This window comes from Aulonocara sp. 'chitande type north' Nkhata Bay, linkage group LG13, assembly GCF_057382095.1.
Source record: "Aulonocara sp. 'chitande type north' Nkhata Bay isolate Kocher_YH1m ecotype deep benthic linkage group LG13, A_spYH_male_GT1.1, whole genome shotgun sequence".
NCBI classification, from domain to species: domain Eukaryota; kingdom Metazoa; phylum Chordata; class Actinopteri; order Cichliformes; family Cichlidae; genus Aulonocara; species Aulonocara sp. 'chitande type north' Nkhata Bay.
The window spans coordinates 28,463,344-28,484,634 of NC_141356.1; the positions used below are offsets into that span (position 1 = coordinate 28,463,344).

At 42.7% G+C, this 21,291-nt stretch overlaps 2 protein-coding genes across 2 annotated transcripts in view; one reads left to right on the plus strand and one right to left on the minus strand.

Annotated features, from left to right (window-relative positions):
• The first annotated feature begins 4,291 nt into the window (after nucleotides 1–4,291).
• Nucleotides 4,292–21,291, plus strand: part of hcrtr2 (hypocretin (orexin) receptor 2) — a 36,179-nt gene continuing 19,179 nt past the window's right edge. The window contains exon 1 of the mRNA XM_086258124.1: nucleotides 4,292–4,671. Coding sequence (XP_086114250.1) covers nucleotides 4,455–4,671 — 217 coding nt within the window. The 5' untranslated portion in view covers nucleotides 4,292–4,454. The remainder of the gene's footprint in view (nucleotides 4,672–21,291) is intronic.
• On the minus strand, nucleotides 17,795–18,866 carry LOC147316323 (uncharacterized). The gene is made up of 3 exons (XM_086260152.1): nucleotides 18,438–18,866; nucleotides 18,029–18,275; nucleotides 17,795–17,841 (listed from the first exon to the last, which is right to left on the minus strand). The coding sequence occupies exons 1-3, from the start codon at nucleotides 18,864–18,866 to the stop codon at nucleotides 17,795–17,797; spliced, it is 723 nt and encodes a 240-aa protein (XP_086116278.1).

Genomic DNA, 21,291 nt, shown 5'->3' on the forward strand with positions numbered 1-21,291 from the left:
TCAGAGTTCGTACGTGATTTGAAGTTTGTATGTGCTTTGTCTCTAGGGGCCACCGTAAATATACTTTTATTTATTCACTCCACATAAAATGTAATAAATAAATCACATAATACAAAAATCAACTATTCACATTTCAAGTTTTAACTATTTAAATTTTCAGCTTTTTTCTTTTACAAATTTAAAGTGAAAACAACATAAAACACTGCAAACCACAACACAATTAAATATAAATTATAATATGAAAACAAAAAGAACATGCATATTCTCTGTCATATGGGCCTGCATGAATAAACTTTCTGAATCCTTTATCATCTGCAACCGAAAATAGTTGTGGATGATTACTATACCTTTCTAATGTTGTTGTCCCTGCCTCTCTTTCTCTCTCTCTGGCTCTGTTCCTGTGCTACTGAGTGTAACTACCGCCCCTCCCCCCTCTGCCCAGCGTAAAGCACAAGGCTCGCTTGCAGAGTGCAGCGGAAAAAAAGTGCGAGAGAGAGAGGCTGAGAGAAAGAAAAAAACAAAAAAAAAACAAAAACGTGACGGCTCGCGATAAGGAGCCGGCTCGCGTCGTTCACGTCAAAGAACCGGCTCTAAGAGCCATTTCGTTCGCGAACGACCCATCACTAGTCAATACCTGGATGCTCTGTGGGAAAGCTAATGGACAATGACAATGACTGGGGTAAAAGCAAATATTAATCAATTTGCTACAATAAATATAGATGACTCATGTTGCTGAACAGACCGATGTCTCCTAAAAGGTTTTAGCAATAACATTGACTGCAACAACAATTAAAAATGTATTATTTCATGAGCCACCTTCAAATTAATGTCAAGAAAACATTAATACTGTCAGGGTCCTGGGACTGGGCGACCCAGGATCCCTGGGCAGTCATGGACCTGTGTATTATTATTATGTATTTTTGGTGTCGTTTCCCCTTCTCTGTGCGTGTACATATGTGTGTTTCTCTGTGCTGTGTTAGTCTGTGTCCCACTCATATGTTTAGGCGAGGTATGGGTGTGTATGTCTGCGGGTGTGCCTGGAGGATGGAGCTCGGCCACCTGCAGGCCTGAGGGGTGTGGCCCTGCGGAGGGACTGGCCACACCCGAAGCCACACACTTGCTGCTGATCAGGCCTCGTCGGGGGAGCTACTTAAGAGAGTCTTGGAGCTCCCACCGACGCGGGATCATTGCATGAGACTACACGTTAGTCACCCTGTCTAAGCTAAGTCTGAAAGTGTATGCCTGCCATTCTGAGTGTCCTGACAGCTGCCGTTATTGTTTCCCGCAGGAAGAGAGTGGAAGGCACGGAGAGCAGCGAGCACCGGGGGGTGCTGACACGGGAGCAGAGAGCACACGGACTATTCACGGGAGACACGACACGGGAGTCTGGGAGAATACGGGGATTTATTGTTACGTTGTTTTCACTCTGTAAATAAACACTGTTTGTACATAGAGCACCGCGCCTGGGTCCTCCTTCCCCCACTCCTTCCACGGTGTGCCATGCCATACCGTGACAAATACAATTATTAGCAGTACCTCAATCAATGACACTTTTGAGGTACATTGAGGGACTTACAGTTTTTTCTGAATGCTTAAACCCTAACTGTGATTCTTATAGCACAATTTCTAAAACTATTGATACTTATAGCAAAACCACTCACTGAGTTTGCAAAATTAAAAGCACAAACACTGCTTTGCACTCAGTTTGCCATTTTGTAACACACACTTTGCAAACCTGTAGCTACAATCCACTGCACAGCACTCTTTTTGCAGAACTGTAAACACAACTCACTGCTTTACACTCAATTTCCAAATGATCAGTGCACTCCAGCAAAACTATACACATTTATGGCCATTATTTACACTACTTTGCCAACTGTCTGGCACACTGTCACATGTGAAAACTTTTTTAGATAATTAGTTCACTTTGCAATCAGCCTAAGCACTATAATACAGGTAAGCTCTGTGTGTGGAGTACAATGGAGGGAGCAGAAAGAGTGAGAAGTAGAGGAGGCCGAGGAAGAGGACGTGGAGGTGAAGAAGTAGGATGAATAGGACGACAAGGACAAGGAGGACCAAGAGGAGGACGAGGAGGGGGGAGAGGAGGACAAGGAGGGGGAAGAGGAGGATGAGGAGGTGGGATAGGAAGGGTAAGAAGAGTAAGAAATAGAATTGCTGATGACATCAGAGCTACAATAGTGGACCATGTCAACCGTGGAATGACCCTGAGGGTAGCTGGCCAACGGGTCCAGCCTAACTCGAGCCGCTACACTGTAGCAAGTACCATAAGGACATCTTGAAATGAGAATCGGTTAGTACAGTCACTTTGCACAAAGATTTGTAGCACTGCCATATGCCAATGAGAAACACACCAATACCATTGATGTAAAAATACTGAAATTGTTACTTTACCGAATTGCTAGATGACCAGATGCTGGGGGCAGAGGAAGCATGTTCACTGCAGACCAAGTAACCCATATAGTCATTATGGCGATTGCAAATAATCCTATACTTGGAAATAAACACTTGTGTTTGTTTTGATGTGTGTGAATAAACACCAGTACTTGAAGTTTGGATCCCTCTATGCTTATGGATCTATGACAGAAGTATGAGCTCAAACTGACATAGCCTACCTTGTGCACAGAGAAAGCAAAAGCCAGATGTGTTTTGTATTCATACCATCAGTGTGCAGTTGGCGCATTGTGTGCTTAGTAGATGATGGCTTGTGTGTACTGTTTGATACGGAAACACCATTTTTACGATGGTGTGAAGAGTTAATCTAGCTGTGTTCGCTTTTGCAAGAGAACTACAATGTTTTGATTATTGGGTGACAGGTTTTCTTATTTGTGTGAAGAGTTTTGCAAAATTAGCCAATAGTTACAAAAAATGTGCTTAAGCAATCAGAAAAAACTGTAAAATAACTAGACACTAATGATTTCATACTACAGTGGATGGCTGAACAATTTTCACAACCGCTTATCCACCGAGACTCTCAGCTGACACTGGCTGAGAAGAATATAAAATGGACAGGCTGACAGTTTACGTGGCTAACGGACAGACAGATAACCGTTATATTCACACACACTTAAAGCTAAGTTTAAATTAATCTTAGATTAGATTTTAAACTGCAAGAAAAAAACAGATCACTCTGACAGGGAAACAAAATAGGGAAAGGGAGATCATACAAGGAGCCAACCAGAACTCAGTAGTGGGTAGAGTGGTGTAGCAATGCCCCCTTGGGACAGTTTGCTTCACAGGCACAGTAGCCCAGTACAATGTATACGTGCATGCACATATAGATACATAAAGCACAATTTACAAAACCTAATCCTGAATTCAAATATATTATGATGTCAACATAAGCCATGAGGAAGAGGATTCATGCAGAGGCTTTTTAAAGGACCCTCACTTGATGTATATGTCTTATGTTATCAAGGGTACTGAAGCTTCCTGTAAGGCAGCCTTGTTAAGCACTGCTCCACCATGAGATTCACATCATTAATTCAAATGTACCATTTAATTCATTTTTAACTTCTCAGCAGGAGTCCGTGCAGTTGTGCTTTGACTGCCTTGCAGATTTAATCTGGTCTATTCATTTTGAATGGAATCATGATTTCCATACCGTCATCATAACACCATATTTTGCTCAGAAGAGCTGCCTAAACAAACCCAGCGACAGTATGCAGTATATGCCCCCAAAAAACAAGATGCTGAAATGATGTTCAGATTTATGATTTGTTTACACCAGAGCTGTTCACAGCTTATGACAAAGAGAAATAAGACTAAATAAATACAAAAAAGGAGTCTTAATGACATAAAAACAGCAGTTTATATTGTTGTCATTGTTTCGTTTTGTTTTTTAAATAAAATTCGAAAACATGTCCCCAATAAATTGGTACACAGTCTGAGGCTTGTCCCACCATTCAGTCATTACCTTCACACAGTCACAACAATTTGCTCAAGCACTACAGGACCCAGTTAAACCAATTAGTTTAAAACAAGTGCACTGTTGGATTAAGGGGGTTAACCGTGTCCGTGAATTGGTCTCAAGCCGTCCGTCCAATGTGCCCTCCTTTATATGCTTGTAATTGAATTTCGCACAGAATTAAAGGCAGATTAAGCTGATGCATTTTAAATCACCCCATTCATTTCCAAACCTTGTTCATGCACCCCTCCCCGCAGAAATGCTCGAACACCCCGTTTCTCTCTATTTTTACGCGAGTGGGCATTCGGGTTGCAGCTCAGAGCTCGTTGCTCGCTGCAATCTGCTGTGTTGGTGTTTGACCCTGCAGTGGCTTTGAATGGAGACAGAAGGGAGACCAGCGTCATTCTGACGAGTGGTCCGTGCGGAGCGCATTTAGAATCGCGTTTGCAGTGTGCTCAAACAACCTGCGGTCACTGCAGACGCACAAGCAACAGCTGCAGTTCATCGGGCACACAAAACACCTGGAAGCATGTCTGGCATCACTGGGAACGTGGACTGCGAGGAGTGCTTATCTTCTGGACATCTACCCAACAGCACGGAGTTACATGTGCATCCCACCTTGGATGACGACGAGGAACTTCTGAGATACATTTGGAGAGAGTATTTACACCCCAAGCAGTATGAATGGGTTCTCATTGTGGCTTACATTATTGTATTCTTCGTTTCACTCATTGGGAACTCGCTTGGTGAGTCGTACCTTTAAATGCATTCATTTCTCTCTCTCTCCATTCATCTTAACAACTTGCAAAAATCATAAAGCAAAAGCACACTTCGAGCAACTTTTCCCACCTCTCCATAATATCAGCGCAAATATTACTTGAAGTATGAGAAAAATCCAAATCAAGAGCGATCAATAACTAGAAGCGCATTCCCCCCCTCTGTGATGTTCACTAATCGCAGTCGCGCCTCTGCTGATGTGGAAGCATCAATGAGGAGGAGAAACCGTCAATCAGTCCAGGAAAGCGAGGTTAATTTTGGAAAATCGGTAACCTTTTGATTTCTTTGAAGATACATCGAGTAAAAATAAATTATTTCACACCGTGCATTTGCGTAACTTGCAAGTTTTGCAGACCTATTGTCTGCGAAATTCCATTATTGGACTGCTTTGTTGCTGGTGTATTTTCTCAATGGTTTAGCAGCAGGGGCAGTTTTACTATTTAGCAAAGAGAAGTCAGACTGACCTGTAGCTCTGTTTTTTTTAATTGTGAAATTTCTTATCGGGCTGCTACCACACATTTGAGAACCTCCTTCTTTGTGTCAGTGTGGGAGTCTTAGTTATGCTCTACTGAAGCTCGATTGTCACAGTCACTAAAATAACCTGCTCTTTTTCCGCTTGCACTTTGATCTATTTCAACTTTGAAAGCTGTCTTTGTGCAGGCTTGTGTTCTATGCCTCATCTCAGGGTTCCCACTAGCTATTTTTAGACTTTTTTTTGGTAACAAGGAAAAGGGCCCCCGCATAGATGCAGCTGCGCACTGCAGAATTGCACTCCAGCTTGAAAGGCTGAAGGTGTGCCACATTACCTGTCATTTTAGGCAGCATTTATCAATCTAACAATTTGTATGGTATTTCAGTGAGGAAGACAGCATTCACCCTCTTGCCATCTTCATTATCCTTAATGCAACACCCACTCCCCAGACAGTGGATGACATTTTGAAATGGGCCACTGGAAATGCTGTCCAAGAGAATTTTGTAGATGCTTTCAGAAAACAGCTTTCCACCCTTGTGCAGAGTCTACTTCCCCTTTTATGCTTTTAGTCTCACAATGGAGTGAACAGACACTTTGAAAATGATACATGAGTGGATAAGTTACGATTCCAGAAATCAGACAGGCCAGCTATTCACAGTCTAATGTTCAACAGTTTCATATTAAACATGTTAAGTGAAATAAGCAGGGTTATCATTTGCTTTTTAAAGCTCAGATTACAAAAATATGTGCTTTATAGTACTGGTTTACTAACAATACCTGGTTGCTGATGTAATCAATGTTTTAGTAAATACTTCAAGAGCAGGAAGTCATTTAGGAAACAAATTAGTCATTTTGTTTATGAGCAAAATTTGCATTTCTTTGCCGAACAGAGCAATTAAGGACATTGGAGGGGTCCGTGTGTGTTTAATCAGTATGGCCATGAGTTTCAAAGCCAGAGATGACAGGTTCTCATTATAACTGTCAGTGTTAGATGAGGAAGCACAGCGCAAATCTTTTAAATCATCGCAGCTTCTCTTTCTTTGTTTCCTGCACTGTGTGCTGTTTTCTCTTGCTGCAGTTTTACCTGCTATGAACAGCAGGAAGTGACAACAAAGGTGTCACCCCTGCCTGGAGAATCTCTTCCATAGACAGAAGTAAAGAGAAAAAAAATCATAAAATCAGCATTTACTGTTGCATTTTTTATTCCTATAAGGGAAAAGGAATCCAGTGGAATTTTTGTTAGAGCTGAAAGTATTTGTTCTCATAGTAAATGGCCTTGCTGCTGTAATGGATTCAGGCACACATTGTACAGTAGGTACTCAATTTAAAACTTTAGTCTTCCTTTTCGTAGAGGGTCTTTCAGTGTAATCCTCTTTAGCATTTCTTTCCTGCTGCTGTAAGTACAAATTTTGATTCATCAAATTGCTGCCTGTATTAACTTCACTGTTCACTGACGATGTTAGCGACCACCTGGCGAGCATAACATTAAGCAACTAAAGCACCAGATATTTCCCTCAGAGAGTTGGCAGAGACTGAACTTGGAGTAAAAAGTAAAGAGAAACCACTAATAAATCTGCTCTGTATGTGATGGATGTGTAACTACAAGAAGCTTTTTGCTAAAATGTTTGCAACATTATTATGCTTTTAAACCTTGGACACAGTGTGTACACTTTGTGTTCAAGGCTCTCCCCTTCCCATGCCAACATTTTACCCCATAGGCACTGAAACATTAGCTAAAATTCCAACTAATAATGGGCGGGCAATTGTCATTAGATCATCAGAAACATTAGGGCATAGGTGTCAAACTCTGGCCCACGGGCCAAATTTGGCCTGCAGCCTAATTACATTTGGCCCGTGAAGCCATACCAAATTATTATTAGAGTTGGCCTACTGGTATTATCCAGCTAATATATATATATATATATTTTTTTTAGTATTAAGCTTTGCTTGTTCCATATTCAGTTTTTCAGCGAAACATGTTTGAGTCCATAAGAAAAGATTCATTCTCATATCTGGAGGAATAAATATATTTCAATAAATATTAACGTTAGCCCGCAACTTTGTTCCAGTTTTGAATTTTGGCCCACTGTGTATTTGAATTTGACACCCCTGCATTAGGGCTACTTACCCTGCTCAACTTCTTGTTAACACAACAATACAATGAGGCAGACATATGGCAGCAACTCAGTGCGCTCCTCCTCATGTTGACACGGTCAAGACGACCTACTGAAGTTCAAACTGAGCATCAGAATGGGGAAGAAGGGTAATTTAAGTGGCTTTGAATGTGACACATGGTTGTTTTTGCCAGAAGGACTGGTTTGAATATTTCAGAAACTGCTGATCTACTGGGCAGAAAACCATCCCTCTGGTTGCGTTATTCATTCAGACGTCAGAGGAAAATGACCAAACTGCCTTGAGATGATAGAAAGGTAACATAAACTCGAATAACCATTCTTTAGAACTAAGGTATACCAAACTGGATCACTAAACACATAAGATCTCAAACCTTGAATTCTGGTGCTGGGCTACAGCAGCCAAATTCCACACTGGACGCCACTCCTGTCAACAAAGAATGGGAAACTGAGGCTGTGATTCACACAGGCTCATCTAGATTAGACAATAGAAGACTGGAAAAATGTGGCCTGCTCTGATGAGTCATAATTTCTGCTGCAACATTCGTATGGTGAGAATTTAGCATGAGCAACATGAAACAACATGATCCTGTCTTGAATCACTGGATCAGGCTACTGGTGTTGTACTTGTGTGAGGGATATTATCGTGACTCGCTTTGGTCCCCTTATGAGTGTAGTTTAAACACCACAGCCTTCTTGAGCATTGTTATGACCTCAGTATACCCATCTTTTAATGGCTGCTTCCAGCAGGATAAAGTACATTGCCACAAAGCTCAAATCCCACTCAAACTGGTTTCTTAAACATGACAGTGAGCTCACTGTACTCAAATGGCCTCCACAGTCACCCGAGCTCAATCCAACAGAGCACCTTAGGGCAGTGTTTCACTGAAATATGGTTTTCTAATGTGAAAACCATATTTCACATTAGAAAAATCACACGGCACACAAAACAAAAATATCACAAAAAGCATATTGATCATTTTTACCTGCACATCAGGTATAGCAGAATTGGCTCAGTTTGTCCACAGTACACGTTTTTTCTTCTTCTGACCACTACTCACGCTAGGGTCTTAATATGGGTCGGAATTTCTCCAGGAACCAGGTCAGATTGACTAATTTTCTTTTCAAATATTTTTCTATTGCTTTTACACGATGTTCTTTCTTCTTTGCCTTCTTCTGTTTTACTGGCAGTTGGCAACCCATTTAATTAGAGCAGGCAGTTGTACTGCCCTCTAGTGGAAGAGAATGTAATTGTTCTGCATGTTACTCACGCTAATTGACCCTGTGCACGAGAAAATGCTAGCTTCCTGGTTTGAGACCGGATGTGGGGTTGTACATTTCCGGTAGCTTTACTTTGCGGTCAATCGCTACTGCGAAAATATACTCCAAAATCATGTCCAAAACTCGAAAACGGAAAGATCGCGTTAAGTTACAAAGAGCAGAAGGTGGGAACACTCACCACTGTTGTGTCATAAAAAATCTAATGATCAATTTTGACGTTTAAAGAGTTTAGATCGATCAGTTGTTTACATCACTCAACACAAGCAACACAGAACTGCATCACTGCAGCAGAAGACACATCGTCCACATTCAGAAGCACATCTCTGTATACTGACTGGTCTTATGATTTAAACAGGCAAATGTTCAGCATTCAAACTACAGGTGAAGAATAGTCAAACCAGATGTTTCCTCCGTTATGTCGATATCAGCTAGTCAAGTACACACCCACACAGCATGTTAACAAACCGTGAAAAAAGCCACACAAAAAATGAATGATTGTTGGTAAGGGTTTCTATACATTAGTATTTACGAAGGGTATGTTGTGACTTACCTTCAAAATTACAGTGGTCCCTCGCTAATAACGCGGTTCACCTTTCACCTCGCTGTTTCACAGATTTTTTTAGTGCAAGTTTGCACGTTTTTTTTACGTCACATTGTGTCCTGCGTCCTGATCGCTGCTGACGATCTCCTCCGTGACGTCTCTCATGTACAGTACAGAATCGCTGCATCGATCGCTAGCAGTGTGACTCTGAAGTGCAGTACTGTATGTCCACGATGTCCACGAAACGTTTTGCACCATCAAAAAATTTAATTGGCTACTTGATTTCACCTATCGCTGGTTATTTTTAGAACATAACACCCGCGATAAACGAGGGACAGCTGAGAAATATAATATTTGAATCCCTTTTCTCTTTTGCTCTGAGGCGCGGGGGAAAAAATATCGACAAGTTGATGAACATCATTTACAGATATATTGGGTAAATGCCCAAGACATCTATAGAAATGTAAATTGCCGCTTGATTCATTCATTTGCTTAACTTGTTTTGGACCATAAACAGGGCGTGAATAGGACACCGGAAACAAAGTTCCCCACAGGAGTTTCCGCACCGGAAGTAGCATATGCTAACGTGCACAAAGTCAATTGCTCAGAGTACCAATCAGGTGGAACCAGATAATCTTCCGAGGCACACCTGATCATTTCTCACAGAACACCTATGTTCCACTCCACAGTGGTTGGGAAACACTGCCTTAGGTATATGATGGAAGGAGCTCTTCACAGCATGGATGTGAGGCCAAAGAATCTGCAATAACTGTAATGTAACCATGTCATGACCAAAATCTCTGAGAAATGTTTCCATCACCTTGTTAAATGTATTCAATGAAGAAATAAGACCGTTCTCTAAAACTCCAAAACTACCAAGGTCTTCCTAACAAAGCATCAAGTAAGTGTAGAGTAGGTACAGTAACTACAGCCAGTTAATCACACTTTAATTGTCTCTTTATTTCATTGCAAACTTCAGTTGGTTTTTACCATAGCTGGACTGGCCATCGGTGGGCGGGCCCGATGCTGACCGATGTGTAAAAATAACTCAGTTGTTTGGTGGTGGTTTCTATGGCGGAGCTTTCACAGAGGCCAGCAGGTGGATGAGGGAAAGGGGAGGCAGGAGGAGGAGAGACCCGAGGCGGCAGTCCGAGTGTCAGGTGAACTGAACATCAGGTAAGAAGTTATGACCTGCAGTCTATCTGGGTCAGATATAAACCAAGTTTAGGTGGAGTTTATTTTCGCTGTGCTGATTTTTTACAGTAAGTTACAATAACTCGTACTGCATAGTAGCCAACATGACTGAGTTTCTATACAGCTGGGTGGGTGCTATGATGTTACTGATAGTGAACTTTATTTTATTCATAAGGTTAGTTAGTAGAGTTGCCAACTGCTCCTTAAAAAAAATGGAATGGTCCCTCCTTCAGAGAAAGTTATTGTGTCGTTACGCTGTCAGCTGGCTCTTCTTCTCTCATTCTCTGCCCCTCTCTCGCCTGTTGCTACTTCAATCATGAAACTGATCAATGATCAGCTGATCGGGATTGCTGTCTTGTTTGTTTGTCTCCCACTTTGCGCCAGAAAGAGGAAACCAGCGGATGTCGCGCTAAACAACAGCAGCACATTTAAGCTTGATCAGCTGTTGTTAGAATTTATTTAATATTAATTTCTACTATCAGCTGATGTTTGCTGGAGCCACAGCTGTAAAAGCTGCTGGTCTTGATATCGGTTTGGTTATCTGGTGAGAGGGAAACATGAAGATGAAACCAGGAGATGTCCTTACTGAATCATCAGAGCTGAACAGGTGATGGAGAAACAGGTTTACCTTTTAGGTGACATGAATGAGTTGAAGGGAAGTTATGAACTGTAGTAGCTGAAAGCTGGTAACTGTGCAGGGGCGGGTCTAGCAAAGTTTTCCCAGGGGCCAGGTAGTGCATTAACAGGGAAAGGGGGGCACAAAGAAATACTTTTCTTTCTTATTCTCATTTAAAATGTCTAGCTTTTAATAAATAATTATCTGAATCTGACAACCAAAGTTTTTATCTGATGTAAAATGTATAGAAATCATACATATACCAACAAGACAGTGTACATCACTGTCACAACAGTGTCTGTTTTCATTCAAAGGCTTTATGGCTTTTCCTGTAATACCTGGTGGGTCTCTAGTCAAAATGCCCAGGCCGATTTTTGTCCCAGTCCAACCCTGGTCTTAACTGGTCCACGCTTTTTCTTTAAATCCACAAATGATGAAGCTTTTTAACATTTAGTGCATAAACTTTGGAATGGCACTTCCTCACTCATTAGGTCAACAAAATCAATAGTCTGTTTTTAAATGTCTGCTGAAAACACATTTTTAGAGATTAGATTTTCTTTTAAACGCACTCTACTTGTTTTCATTTTTTTGGCAATGTGCCCTATAAAGGGCAGCGGGTATATTATTTGCCATCCGCCAGCAACGTATATCAGAAGCAGATGCGGGCCCTTTTTTTGCCTTTAATGATAAACTTATATGTAAACTTATTATGACTGCATTGAGAGGAGAGATCTTTGAAGTAGGCATGCACATCTGCTGCTGTGGAAGACACCCACAGGCAGCTGCAGGGGTGGCCGTGGGAGGTAGAGTGGGTCGTCTACTAATCGGAAGGTCGGTGATTCAATCCCCGGATCCTGTAGAATGCATGTTGAAGGATCCTTGGGCAAGATGCTGAAACCCAAATTTCCCTTGATGCTGATCCACTGCAGTGTGTGTGTGTGTAAATGTTAGACAAAGAATAAAAGTGCTGTATAAATATGTGTGTGTGTGTGTGTGTGTGTGTGTGTGTGTGTGTGTGTGTGTGTGTGTGTGTGTAAATGTTAGACAAAGAATAAAAGTGCTGTATAAATATGTGTGTGTGTGTGTGTGTGTGTGTGTGTGTGTGTGCGTGTGTGTGTGCGTGTGTGTGTGCGTGTGTGTGTGTGTGCGTGTGTGTGTGTGCGCGCGCGCGCGCGCCAACATCTCAGATCTGACTTGCTGACTAAAGAGATAACCTTCTTTGGAAAATCAATCAGCATATTTTATACATTAACTTGAACCACACAAATCTGTGTACTTGTATAATAAATCATACTGTTATATAAAAAGTAGAGCAGCAAATGTCCTGTGAAACAGTACTATCTCCTGTGTGATGCTCTAATCAGTAAATGCTTGGCGAAAGTTCAAACAAGAATTTAAACATGCATGTTAAATTTTACAGGACTATTTGACATTTATGTCTTTTTTGTTTAAGAATAATTGATCACAAGCTCTTTTAAAAAAAAGAAGCAGTCCTCCATACTATTTTTTTTACTATAACAACAGTAGAAACTGTTTGAACTAACTAACTAATTACCACACAGAGCCTGCAACAATTCAACTCAATAATCGTATGCACAGCTATCCAGCTGAAACAAGGAAATATTATCCAGCTCGAGTGTTTTTCTGATCACCTCTTGTCCATTACTTAATAGCTTTTAGCAGTACATTGGTTCCAGTTCCACCTGAGTGATTCTGGCTTGCTATATGTAGCAATATTTTTTTTTTTAAAAGCCGCTCATTATCTTTGCTTCAGCTTCCATGCACTTATTATCTACGTGTGAGTTTCTGCAAGTAGGTTACTGGGAGTTTTCAGGACAAACATTATCAGCTGTTTGGGTTATATTGATATTTATAAATCTATGGTATAATGTGCATTAGTCCTTTTTATAGTTCCTAGGCATCACAGCATCATAGTGCTATGTTAATTTTGATTTAAAAAACCTTAATTGGGCTGTCAACTGGATCATTTGTTCTCATTCTAAATATAAAAAGAATCCCAAATAATCCACAGTTCAGGTTATTGTTGTTTAACCTCATCAAAGGGAAGCCTGAGACTTCTCAACACAACACTCAGTTCTTGTAACCTTGCTGTGTTGCAGCTAAACTAAATAATAGTTTTAGGATTTGTTTTTGATCTGTTGTTTGTAGTTTATTTATTTCTTACCTCTCCTCGGCTCCAGTCTAGTTTGAATCCAGCAAATCCCAAACCAGGTCCCGGTCCTTTAGGACTCTTTTTATCGTCGTGGTCCTGGGGGATGTCAGGGGGAGTTTTGTCTGATGTTTGAAGGACGTTTTGATTGTAAGCAAATGTAAAGCAGGCCCACTCTCTTAATGAAATTAAATTTGTTTTCCCACTGTTTCTTTATTATTGTCTTTTGAATGCTGGATTGAGCTCTGCTGTAAGCTAATTTTGTGCTCAGTATTTAATTTCCTGAATTGGGAGGTGCTTCTGACTATGCAGACATGAGTTTTAGCGCCTCTCGAGTCATTTTATATTAGGTTGTTTATTGAGCAGGCCATAGTAGGTATATTGACAGGGGTGCTCCTGAAATGGGGGAAAGCCTGGTGCAAAGCTGTTTCCTCAGTTTTTAGTTTTCATCATCTTTTAGATGGAGATTCTAAATAAATTCTACATGTATTTTTCCACAACTTCAATTGAATCCAAACTGGGAGCTGGTTCACAGGAGAGGTGCCTGGAAGCAGAAGGCTCTGCCTACCATTCTACTTTTAAGTACCCTAAGAGTCTTAGGAGTAGGAGTAAGTAAGTCTGCAGTTCAAGAGTTAAGTGGTCTCTTGGGGTGCTACTGTACGATAATTTCTTTAAGATAAGATGGGGAATGATTATTTAAGATATTCTATGTGAGGGAGAGGATTTTAAATTAAATTCTGTGTTTAACAAGGAGCCAATGAAGAGAATTCAATATAGCTTCTCTTCATTGGTTCCGTCATTGATTTGGCTCTCCGTTTAGTTCCTGTCTGTACTCTCACTGCAGCATTTTGGAACAGCTGATGGCTTTTTGGGGAGTTTTTAGGACATCCTGATAATAATAAATTACAATAAGTCAGCCTAGAAGTAATAAATGGAGTCTATAGGTATATAATTTAAGCTGAATTTACTGTCAGAGGTCATGAGAAGATTATTTGCAACTACTACAAACATAGATTGATTTTCACAAGGATATTTCTCCTGTATAGTAAAAGATAATATTTTATTTCATTTTGCTTCCTCACAATGTGTCATGGTCCTGCGACCATGACTCAGTGACTTTATGTTTATGTTCTTTATTGTTATTACTTTCATTATTATTCATGGCTGTTTTGGGATGGTTTGTGTTTGGGATTTTAGACACTGGGTTCTGGGTTTGTGCTCCCTCTGTTGGTCCCTGGTGTTAGTGTTCCCCTGTCTCGTCAGGTTAATCAGGTCCAGCTGTTTCCCCCACCTGTGTGTGATTTCCCAGTGTCTCTCTGTGTACTTATAGTGTGTGATTTCCTCTGCTCCTCGTCGCGTCGCCTGTGTTCATACCTGGTGTAATCCCCTGCGTGCTCTCCCTGCTGTTCTCCCTTCATGCTCAGGTTTGCTATTTCTTTGTGTAGTTTCTCCCAGTTAGTTCATCCTTAGTTCTGTTTTACCATCCCCACTTTATATTGGATATTATCAATAAATCACCCTCACACCTGAATAAGTGCTGCGTTTTGAGTCCTCCTTCCGCTCTCCACACGGCCGCTGCCCCGGACCGTGACACAATGTAAACACTAAAACTGTAGGATCTTCCATTTCTTCATTTTTAAACTCTTATTTTGTGGTGCAGTAATTTCAGTAACAGTAATTGTTCAAATATTTCATTTACAAAACATTACAGATAAAGTGGGAGATACTGCATATAATTTTAAACTGATTTTAGCATTTTATTTTGGGTTTAGACCAGAGAGTAATAAGAAGGCCTGTAATCTGTCAACATTTTCTTAAAAATTATGATATTGAATGTTAGTCTTCTATCGTGGCCATAAACAGACATTTCAGTGTAAGCAAAGTTCTAAAAATGATCTATTAATCATACTTTTTATAAAGAAATAAAAATTGGACTTGTCATCAGAGTTGGCACTGAAAATTGCAGTTTCTTTATTTGTAGTTCACTTCTGGCTCCAAAAACAGTAAGAGACAGTATGACAGCAGGTAAAATGCAGTCATTTACCTTTAAAGCCTGACTTCAGAAACCAGTAAGCAATCAGCTTACTCAATCACAATTTGTATCACGTCAGCTGCTTCCCCGATACTCACTCCTGTTTTTGGATTTAACTGAAATCAACAAAATGTGAGCAGATGTTTCACAAGCTATCATGGCTGATTTCTAACCTCTAGACATAAGGTAGTATGAAAAGTGGAATTCAGTAAGTGAATCTATTCAGCATCATCACTTTAAACATAAGCGGATGTTTTCTAGCCTTGATGTAATCTAACATTGAACGCCACAGCCTGCCCTGCACCATTACTGTAAACCTTACAACAGTACGTCAAACTGCCTGATATAGTATTTAAATAACAATGTTAGTGTAGTCAGAGCATTTAGTATTGCCAGTGAAACTTCTGATGATTTGCTCTCAAAGCTGCTCAAATAATCCCCCCCCCACACACACACACACACACACACTGCCTAGCTCGTGGTCTCGGCATCACTGAAGTAAGGAGAGCATGATTAGTATATTGGGCTCAGCTTGCACCACCCCTCTGCAGCGGAACCGCAGACCACATCCCGCCACAGTTAGTATACTTCATTTGTTATGCAAGATGTTTTACAGAAACATAATTCAACAACACGCTGCACATAGATCCATCGGATCTAAAAACTAAAAATGTATTAAGCCATCACTAAGGGCATAATTGAGCAGTCCGTACCTATGAAAATCTCTCAAACTTTCTTGCATCTTTTTTTCTCTCCCTGGAAAATATAACAACTGTGTATTTATGAAGCTAGCAGACAGAGTTTGTGTCAAAGTGTACGGAAAACTTTGTGTGTTTGGTGATATTTGTCAAACTGTTTGAAAAGCTGCATTTTAAATGATCTTCCTTTAAAAATTTGGTTTATGCTTACTTGTACCAAGTGCCATGACTGCAGCTATATTTACTTTGCACCGTAAATGCACAACCAGGTGAGAAGAAAAACGGGGCTGACGGATGTCATTATTTTGTCATTACTGTGCAAGTGTCACCTTGCTATCAATGCAAGCAACATCACGCTGCAGCACACAATCAAATATGCATCAACCTGCTGATCAGATTCAATTATCCTTCACGAAGGAAGGTGCTGTTCTAAATCATTCCAGCACACTTAAAAAACCTTGGTGTCATCAGATGATCTTCATCTCTTCATCTCAACATAGCTTTTTGGGTTTTTTTTTTTTTTACTTTAATATCTTAGTCTCTGCAATCTGTTTCTTGATTTTAGCATGTTGTCTTTACATTTTGGGCACATAAAGTATCACCAGTGTGTTGACGGGTGCTTAAAGTCTTTTCCGAGTTCAGATCTCACTTGTATGCACAACAGGTCAGCATCATTGGCTCTGTCTGTGAGCGTGAGCGTTAAATGGCAGAGGTGGTGACCCCTATTCTGTGTCAAAATGTCAGTCTTTTGTTACTTGTTGATTGCAGTGATTCAGTGTTTGATGCAGCTCGAATTCCCTTTCCCATCTAGCATCTCGTTTGTTTGTGAAAATCTTTGGATCTAAGCAAGTAATTTTTAAGAACTTACTGAAAGTTCGTAGTTTTTAGTCTAAATGTTAATTAAATTGAGAAAAAAAACTCTGATAGCACAGCTTTATGGACAAAGATTTTTAGATGCTTGCAAGATCTGAACCACATCACATTCTAGGATAATCAAGTCATATTTCAAATGGTGCTGAGATGCGTGACAGTTTCTTTCTAGTATGGCTCAAGTGAGCAGTGCTGAACTCGGATGCCTTCATTCCTTGCAGGTTAGCATTCACATGCCTGTGCAGACTCTGCCAGTCGAGTGCTTATATACCATTTCACTCTGACACAGCCTACGTTCAACCGTTTATTCTGAAGATCAAAGTGCTTCAGAACAGCCATCATATATTCGCTTAGCTTGTTCAAAACTTGCTGTCACTTAGAGAGAAAGAGAGAAAAGGATGCTGCCATCTTAGAGCCAACAGTTAACTGACATTGTACATTAATGTAATGTAATTTTTTTTTCATGTATTAGGACTCCTGATACTGAAAAACCAGTCACGTATTCATGTGCATCACTTGACTTTACACATAAGGTTCTTGATCGATATACACAAAAAGCTCTTCAGTGAAATCAAGTGGATAAACAGCATTTTCAGAACTCATTTGATACAATATGAAAAATAACATTGGCTACTGAAGCTTAAATGCCAACAGAGCTGTGTTGTGCAAAAGGTATCTCAATTTTGATTAGAAATTATTCATAGATGACCTAAATCAACATATCTGTCTGTCAGGTTTCAGTTAACGGACTCAGGCGCAGACCGGGACTCCTTACAGGATTTACAGATTTTATTTACACAACGACACCAGGTGATGCTATTTACAAAGTGCTGGAGGGAGGGGAGGGGGGGGTCCAGGGTTCCGGGGTATGTGAGGGAAAAGACGGGAATCTGACGTCCTCCAAAGGCTCTCTCTCTTCACTCCCCACACTGGGGAAACACCATCCACTCACTCGTCCACGGGATGACAGGCAGGCAGGGAAAGGTCTGGGATAGATCTGTACACAGAGATTATAGTTAGAGGCGAACAGACGGAACGAACTCACAGATCCTTATTTACAATCTACTGAGCGACTGACGCTGATACTCAACGATCCAGCGACGAGTGACACAGTGCTGCTGTCTTAAATCGGCCTTGTGATTATCCCGATCGGCAGCAGGTGCGTGGGCCAGGGGCGGGAGCCCATAATGAGCATCGCCCCGGCAGGAGAGAGAGAGAGAGAGAGAGAGAGAAAACATGTTGCCTAATACAGAATCAGCTGGTGAGGCACAGGGACCATGACAGTACCCCCCCCTCAACGGGAGCCCCCCGGCGACCCACCAGGCTTATCCGGATGCAGACGATGGAACGCCCGCAGCATGCGCCGGTCCAGGATGGCCGCCCGAGGGACCCAGGACCGCTCCTCCAAGCCATAGCCCTCCCAATCCACCAGGTACTGGAAGCCACGCCCCCGCCGCCGAGAATCCATGATACGGGTGATCGAGTAAGCCGGCAGACCGTCCACGAGCCGGGGGGGAGGAGGGGGCCTGGAAGGCGGGCACAGAGGACTGGACCGGAGAGGTTTAACCTGAGACACATGGAAGACATCGTGTATCTTCATGTTGCGAGGCAGCTTGAGCTTAACAGACACAGGGTTAACCAAAGCCGAGATCTCGAACGGGCCGATATAGGCAGGAGAGAGCTTCCTGGATTCCGCCCGGATGGGAACGAAGCGTGTGGAAAGCCATACCTTCTGCCCAACAGTATAGGCGGGAGCGGAGGACCGGCGGCGGTCAGCGAAGCGTTTGTTGCGGTCCTTGGTGCGTAACAACGCAGCCCGGGTGGCCTTCCACACCCGACGACACCTACGCAGATGCGCCCGGACGGATGGCACAGAGTGTTCGCCTTCGATGGAGGGAAAAAGAGGTGGCTGGAACCCCAGAGAAGCTTCGAAAGGGGACCGGCCCGTGGCGGAGGAGGTCATGCTGTTGTGGGCGTACTCGATCCAGGGCAGTTCCTCGCTCCAGACGGCCTGGTTGGAAGAGACGACGCAGCGCAGGGCCGCCTCCAACTCCTGGTTCGCCCGTTCGGACTGGCCATTGCTCTGCGGATGATAACCAGAGGAGAGACTGACCTTAGATCCCAATGAGGTGCAGAACTCCCTCCACACACGGGACATGAATTGAGGACCCCGGTCAGACACGATGTCAAATTCAAATTCAAATTTTATTTGTCACACACACACAACCATACACAGTATGACATGGGGGTGAAATGCTTGTAGCTGTACAATGCCCGACCATTAAATGACAGAAGAAAAGTTTTACAATATTTACAATTTACTACAAAAATTTACAAATTAACTTAGGAATTTACAGTAAAGAATGTGCAAATAGCAGAAGAGATTATAAAGATAAGGATTATAAATTATAGGAATTATAGGATTATAGGAAATGTGTGGTGGTGCGTGTGGTGACGTGTGTGAGAGTCCAGTCTTATAGTGACGTGTTTGGGAGAGTCCAGTCCTACACCTGGTTCAGGGCCCGAATAGCCTGGGGGAAGAAGCTCCTCCTCATTCTCTCTGTTTTGGCCTTAAGGGAGCGGAAGCGCTTCCCAGACCTCAACAGTGAGAAGAGTCCATTGTTGGGATGGGAGAGGTCCATCATAATCTTCCTAGCTTTGGACTTGCACCGCTTGGTGTAGATGGACAGCAGGTCAGGGAGCTCTGATTGAATGATGCGTTCTGCCGAGCGCACCACCCTTTGCAGATCTCGTCTGTCCTGCTTGGTGCTGTTCCCAAACCAGGTGCAGATGTTTGACGTCAGGACACTCTCGATGGTGCAGGAGTAGAAGTTCTTGAGCACCTTCAGTGGCAGATGGAAGTCTCTAAGTCTTCTGAGGAAGAAGAGACGCTGACGGGCTTTCTTAACCAGGGTATTGATGTGACAGGACCATGACAGGTCCTGAGTGATGTGGACACCCAGGTATCGGAAACTGTCCACTCTCTCCACTGGCGTGCCACTGATGATGAGGGGTTTGTAATTCCTCGCCTGCTTTGTAGTGAAGTCCACGATCAGCTCCTTAGTCTTGCTGACGTTTAGGAGGAGGTTATTCTCCTGGCACCAGGTCTCCAGGTTCCTAATCTCCTCCAGGTAGGCCGTCTCGATGTTGTCGGAGATCAGGCCCACAACAGCAGTGTCGTCAGCAAACTTGACAATGGAGGTGGTGTCGGATGTGGCTACACAGTCATAAGTGTACAGTGAGTACAGCAGGGGGCTTAAAACACAGCCCTGAGGCACTCCAGTGCTGAGTGAGATTGAGGGGGAGACTTGTTTTCCTACCCTCACTGATTGGGGTCTGTCTGTGAGGAAGTTGAGGATCCACTGACACAGTGATGAGCTGAGTCCTAGATCCGTCAACTTGGTGAAAAGCTTAGAGGGAATTATTGTGTTGAATGCTGAACTGTAGTCCACGAACAGCATCCTAACATAATTCCCTCTGCCAGTGTCCAGGTGACTCAGGGATGTGTGGAGCAGGTGAGATATGGCATCGTCTGTGGAACGATTAGTCCGGTAAGCAAACTGAAGTGAGTCGATGGTGGGAGGAAGTGAAGAAGTGATGTGATCTCTCATCAGTCTTTCAAAACACTTCATCACAATTGAAGTCAGTGCTACTGGACGGTAGTCATTGTGGCAAGCGGGCTGTTGTTTCTTTGGAACAGGGACAATAATGGACTGTTTGAAGCACGTGGGAACCACAGCTTGGGCCAGGGAGAGGTTGAAGATCTCCGTGAACACCGGTGCTAGTTGATCAGCGCAGGCTCTAAGGACCCGGCCAGGGATTGCATCTGGTCCTGCTGCCTTCCTGGTGTTCACCCTCCTGAAGGTGTTCCTCACGGCATGCTCTGTGATGACGAATGCATTTTCTTCACTGGTGCACTCCGAGCGCGCGCAGCCGTTTGTTGTTTTAATTGCTGCGGCGTCGAAGCGAGCATAAAACGTGTTCAGCTCATCAGCCAGTGAAGCATCGGCATTCATCATTGAAGAAGCTGGTCGTTTATAGTCCGTTACAGTCCGCAGTCCTTTCCACAGGCTCCTAGAGTCGCACTGTCGTAGCTGTGACTCTAGTTTTTCCCCGTAGCTCTGCTTTGCCTTTCGGACCGCGCTGCGCACGTTGTAGGACGCAGCCTTGTATAGGTCCATATTACCGGAGACAAGCCCTTCATTGTAGGCAGCGGTGCGTGATCTCAGAGCGTCGCGGATGTTTTTATCCACCCACGGCTTCTGGTTGGGAAACGTTCGGATGATAGTTCTTTCTGCTGTGTCGTCCGCTAGTTTCCCGATAAATCCCACAACCGCTTCCGTAAACATGTTGATGTCATCAGAGCTGCGCCGAAACATGTCCCAGTCTGCGTCATCCAGTGCGTCCTGCAGCGCGGCCACCGATTGGTCCGTCCAGCGAGCGACCTCCCTCCTGATTGGTGGTTGCTGCTTTAGCCTTTGTTTGTAAGCAGGTATGAGGAAGATGGCGGAATGGTCCGATTTTCCAAATGCCGGCAGGGGTTGAGCCTTGTAACAGTTCTTGAACGGGGTGTAGCAGTGGTC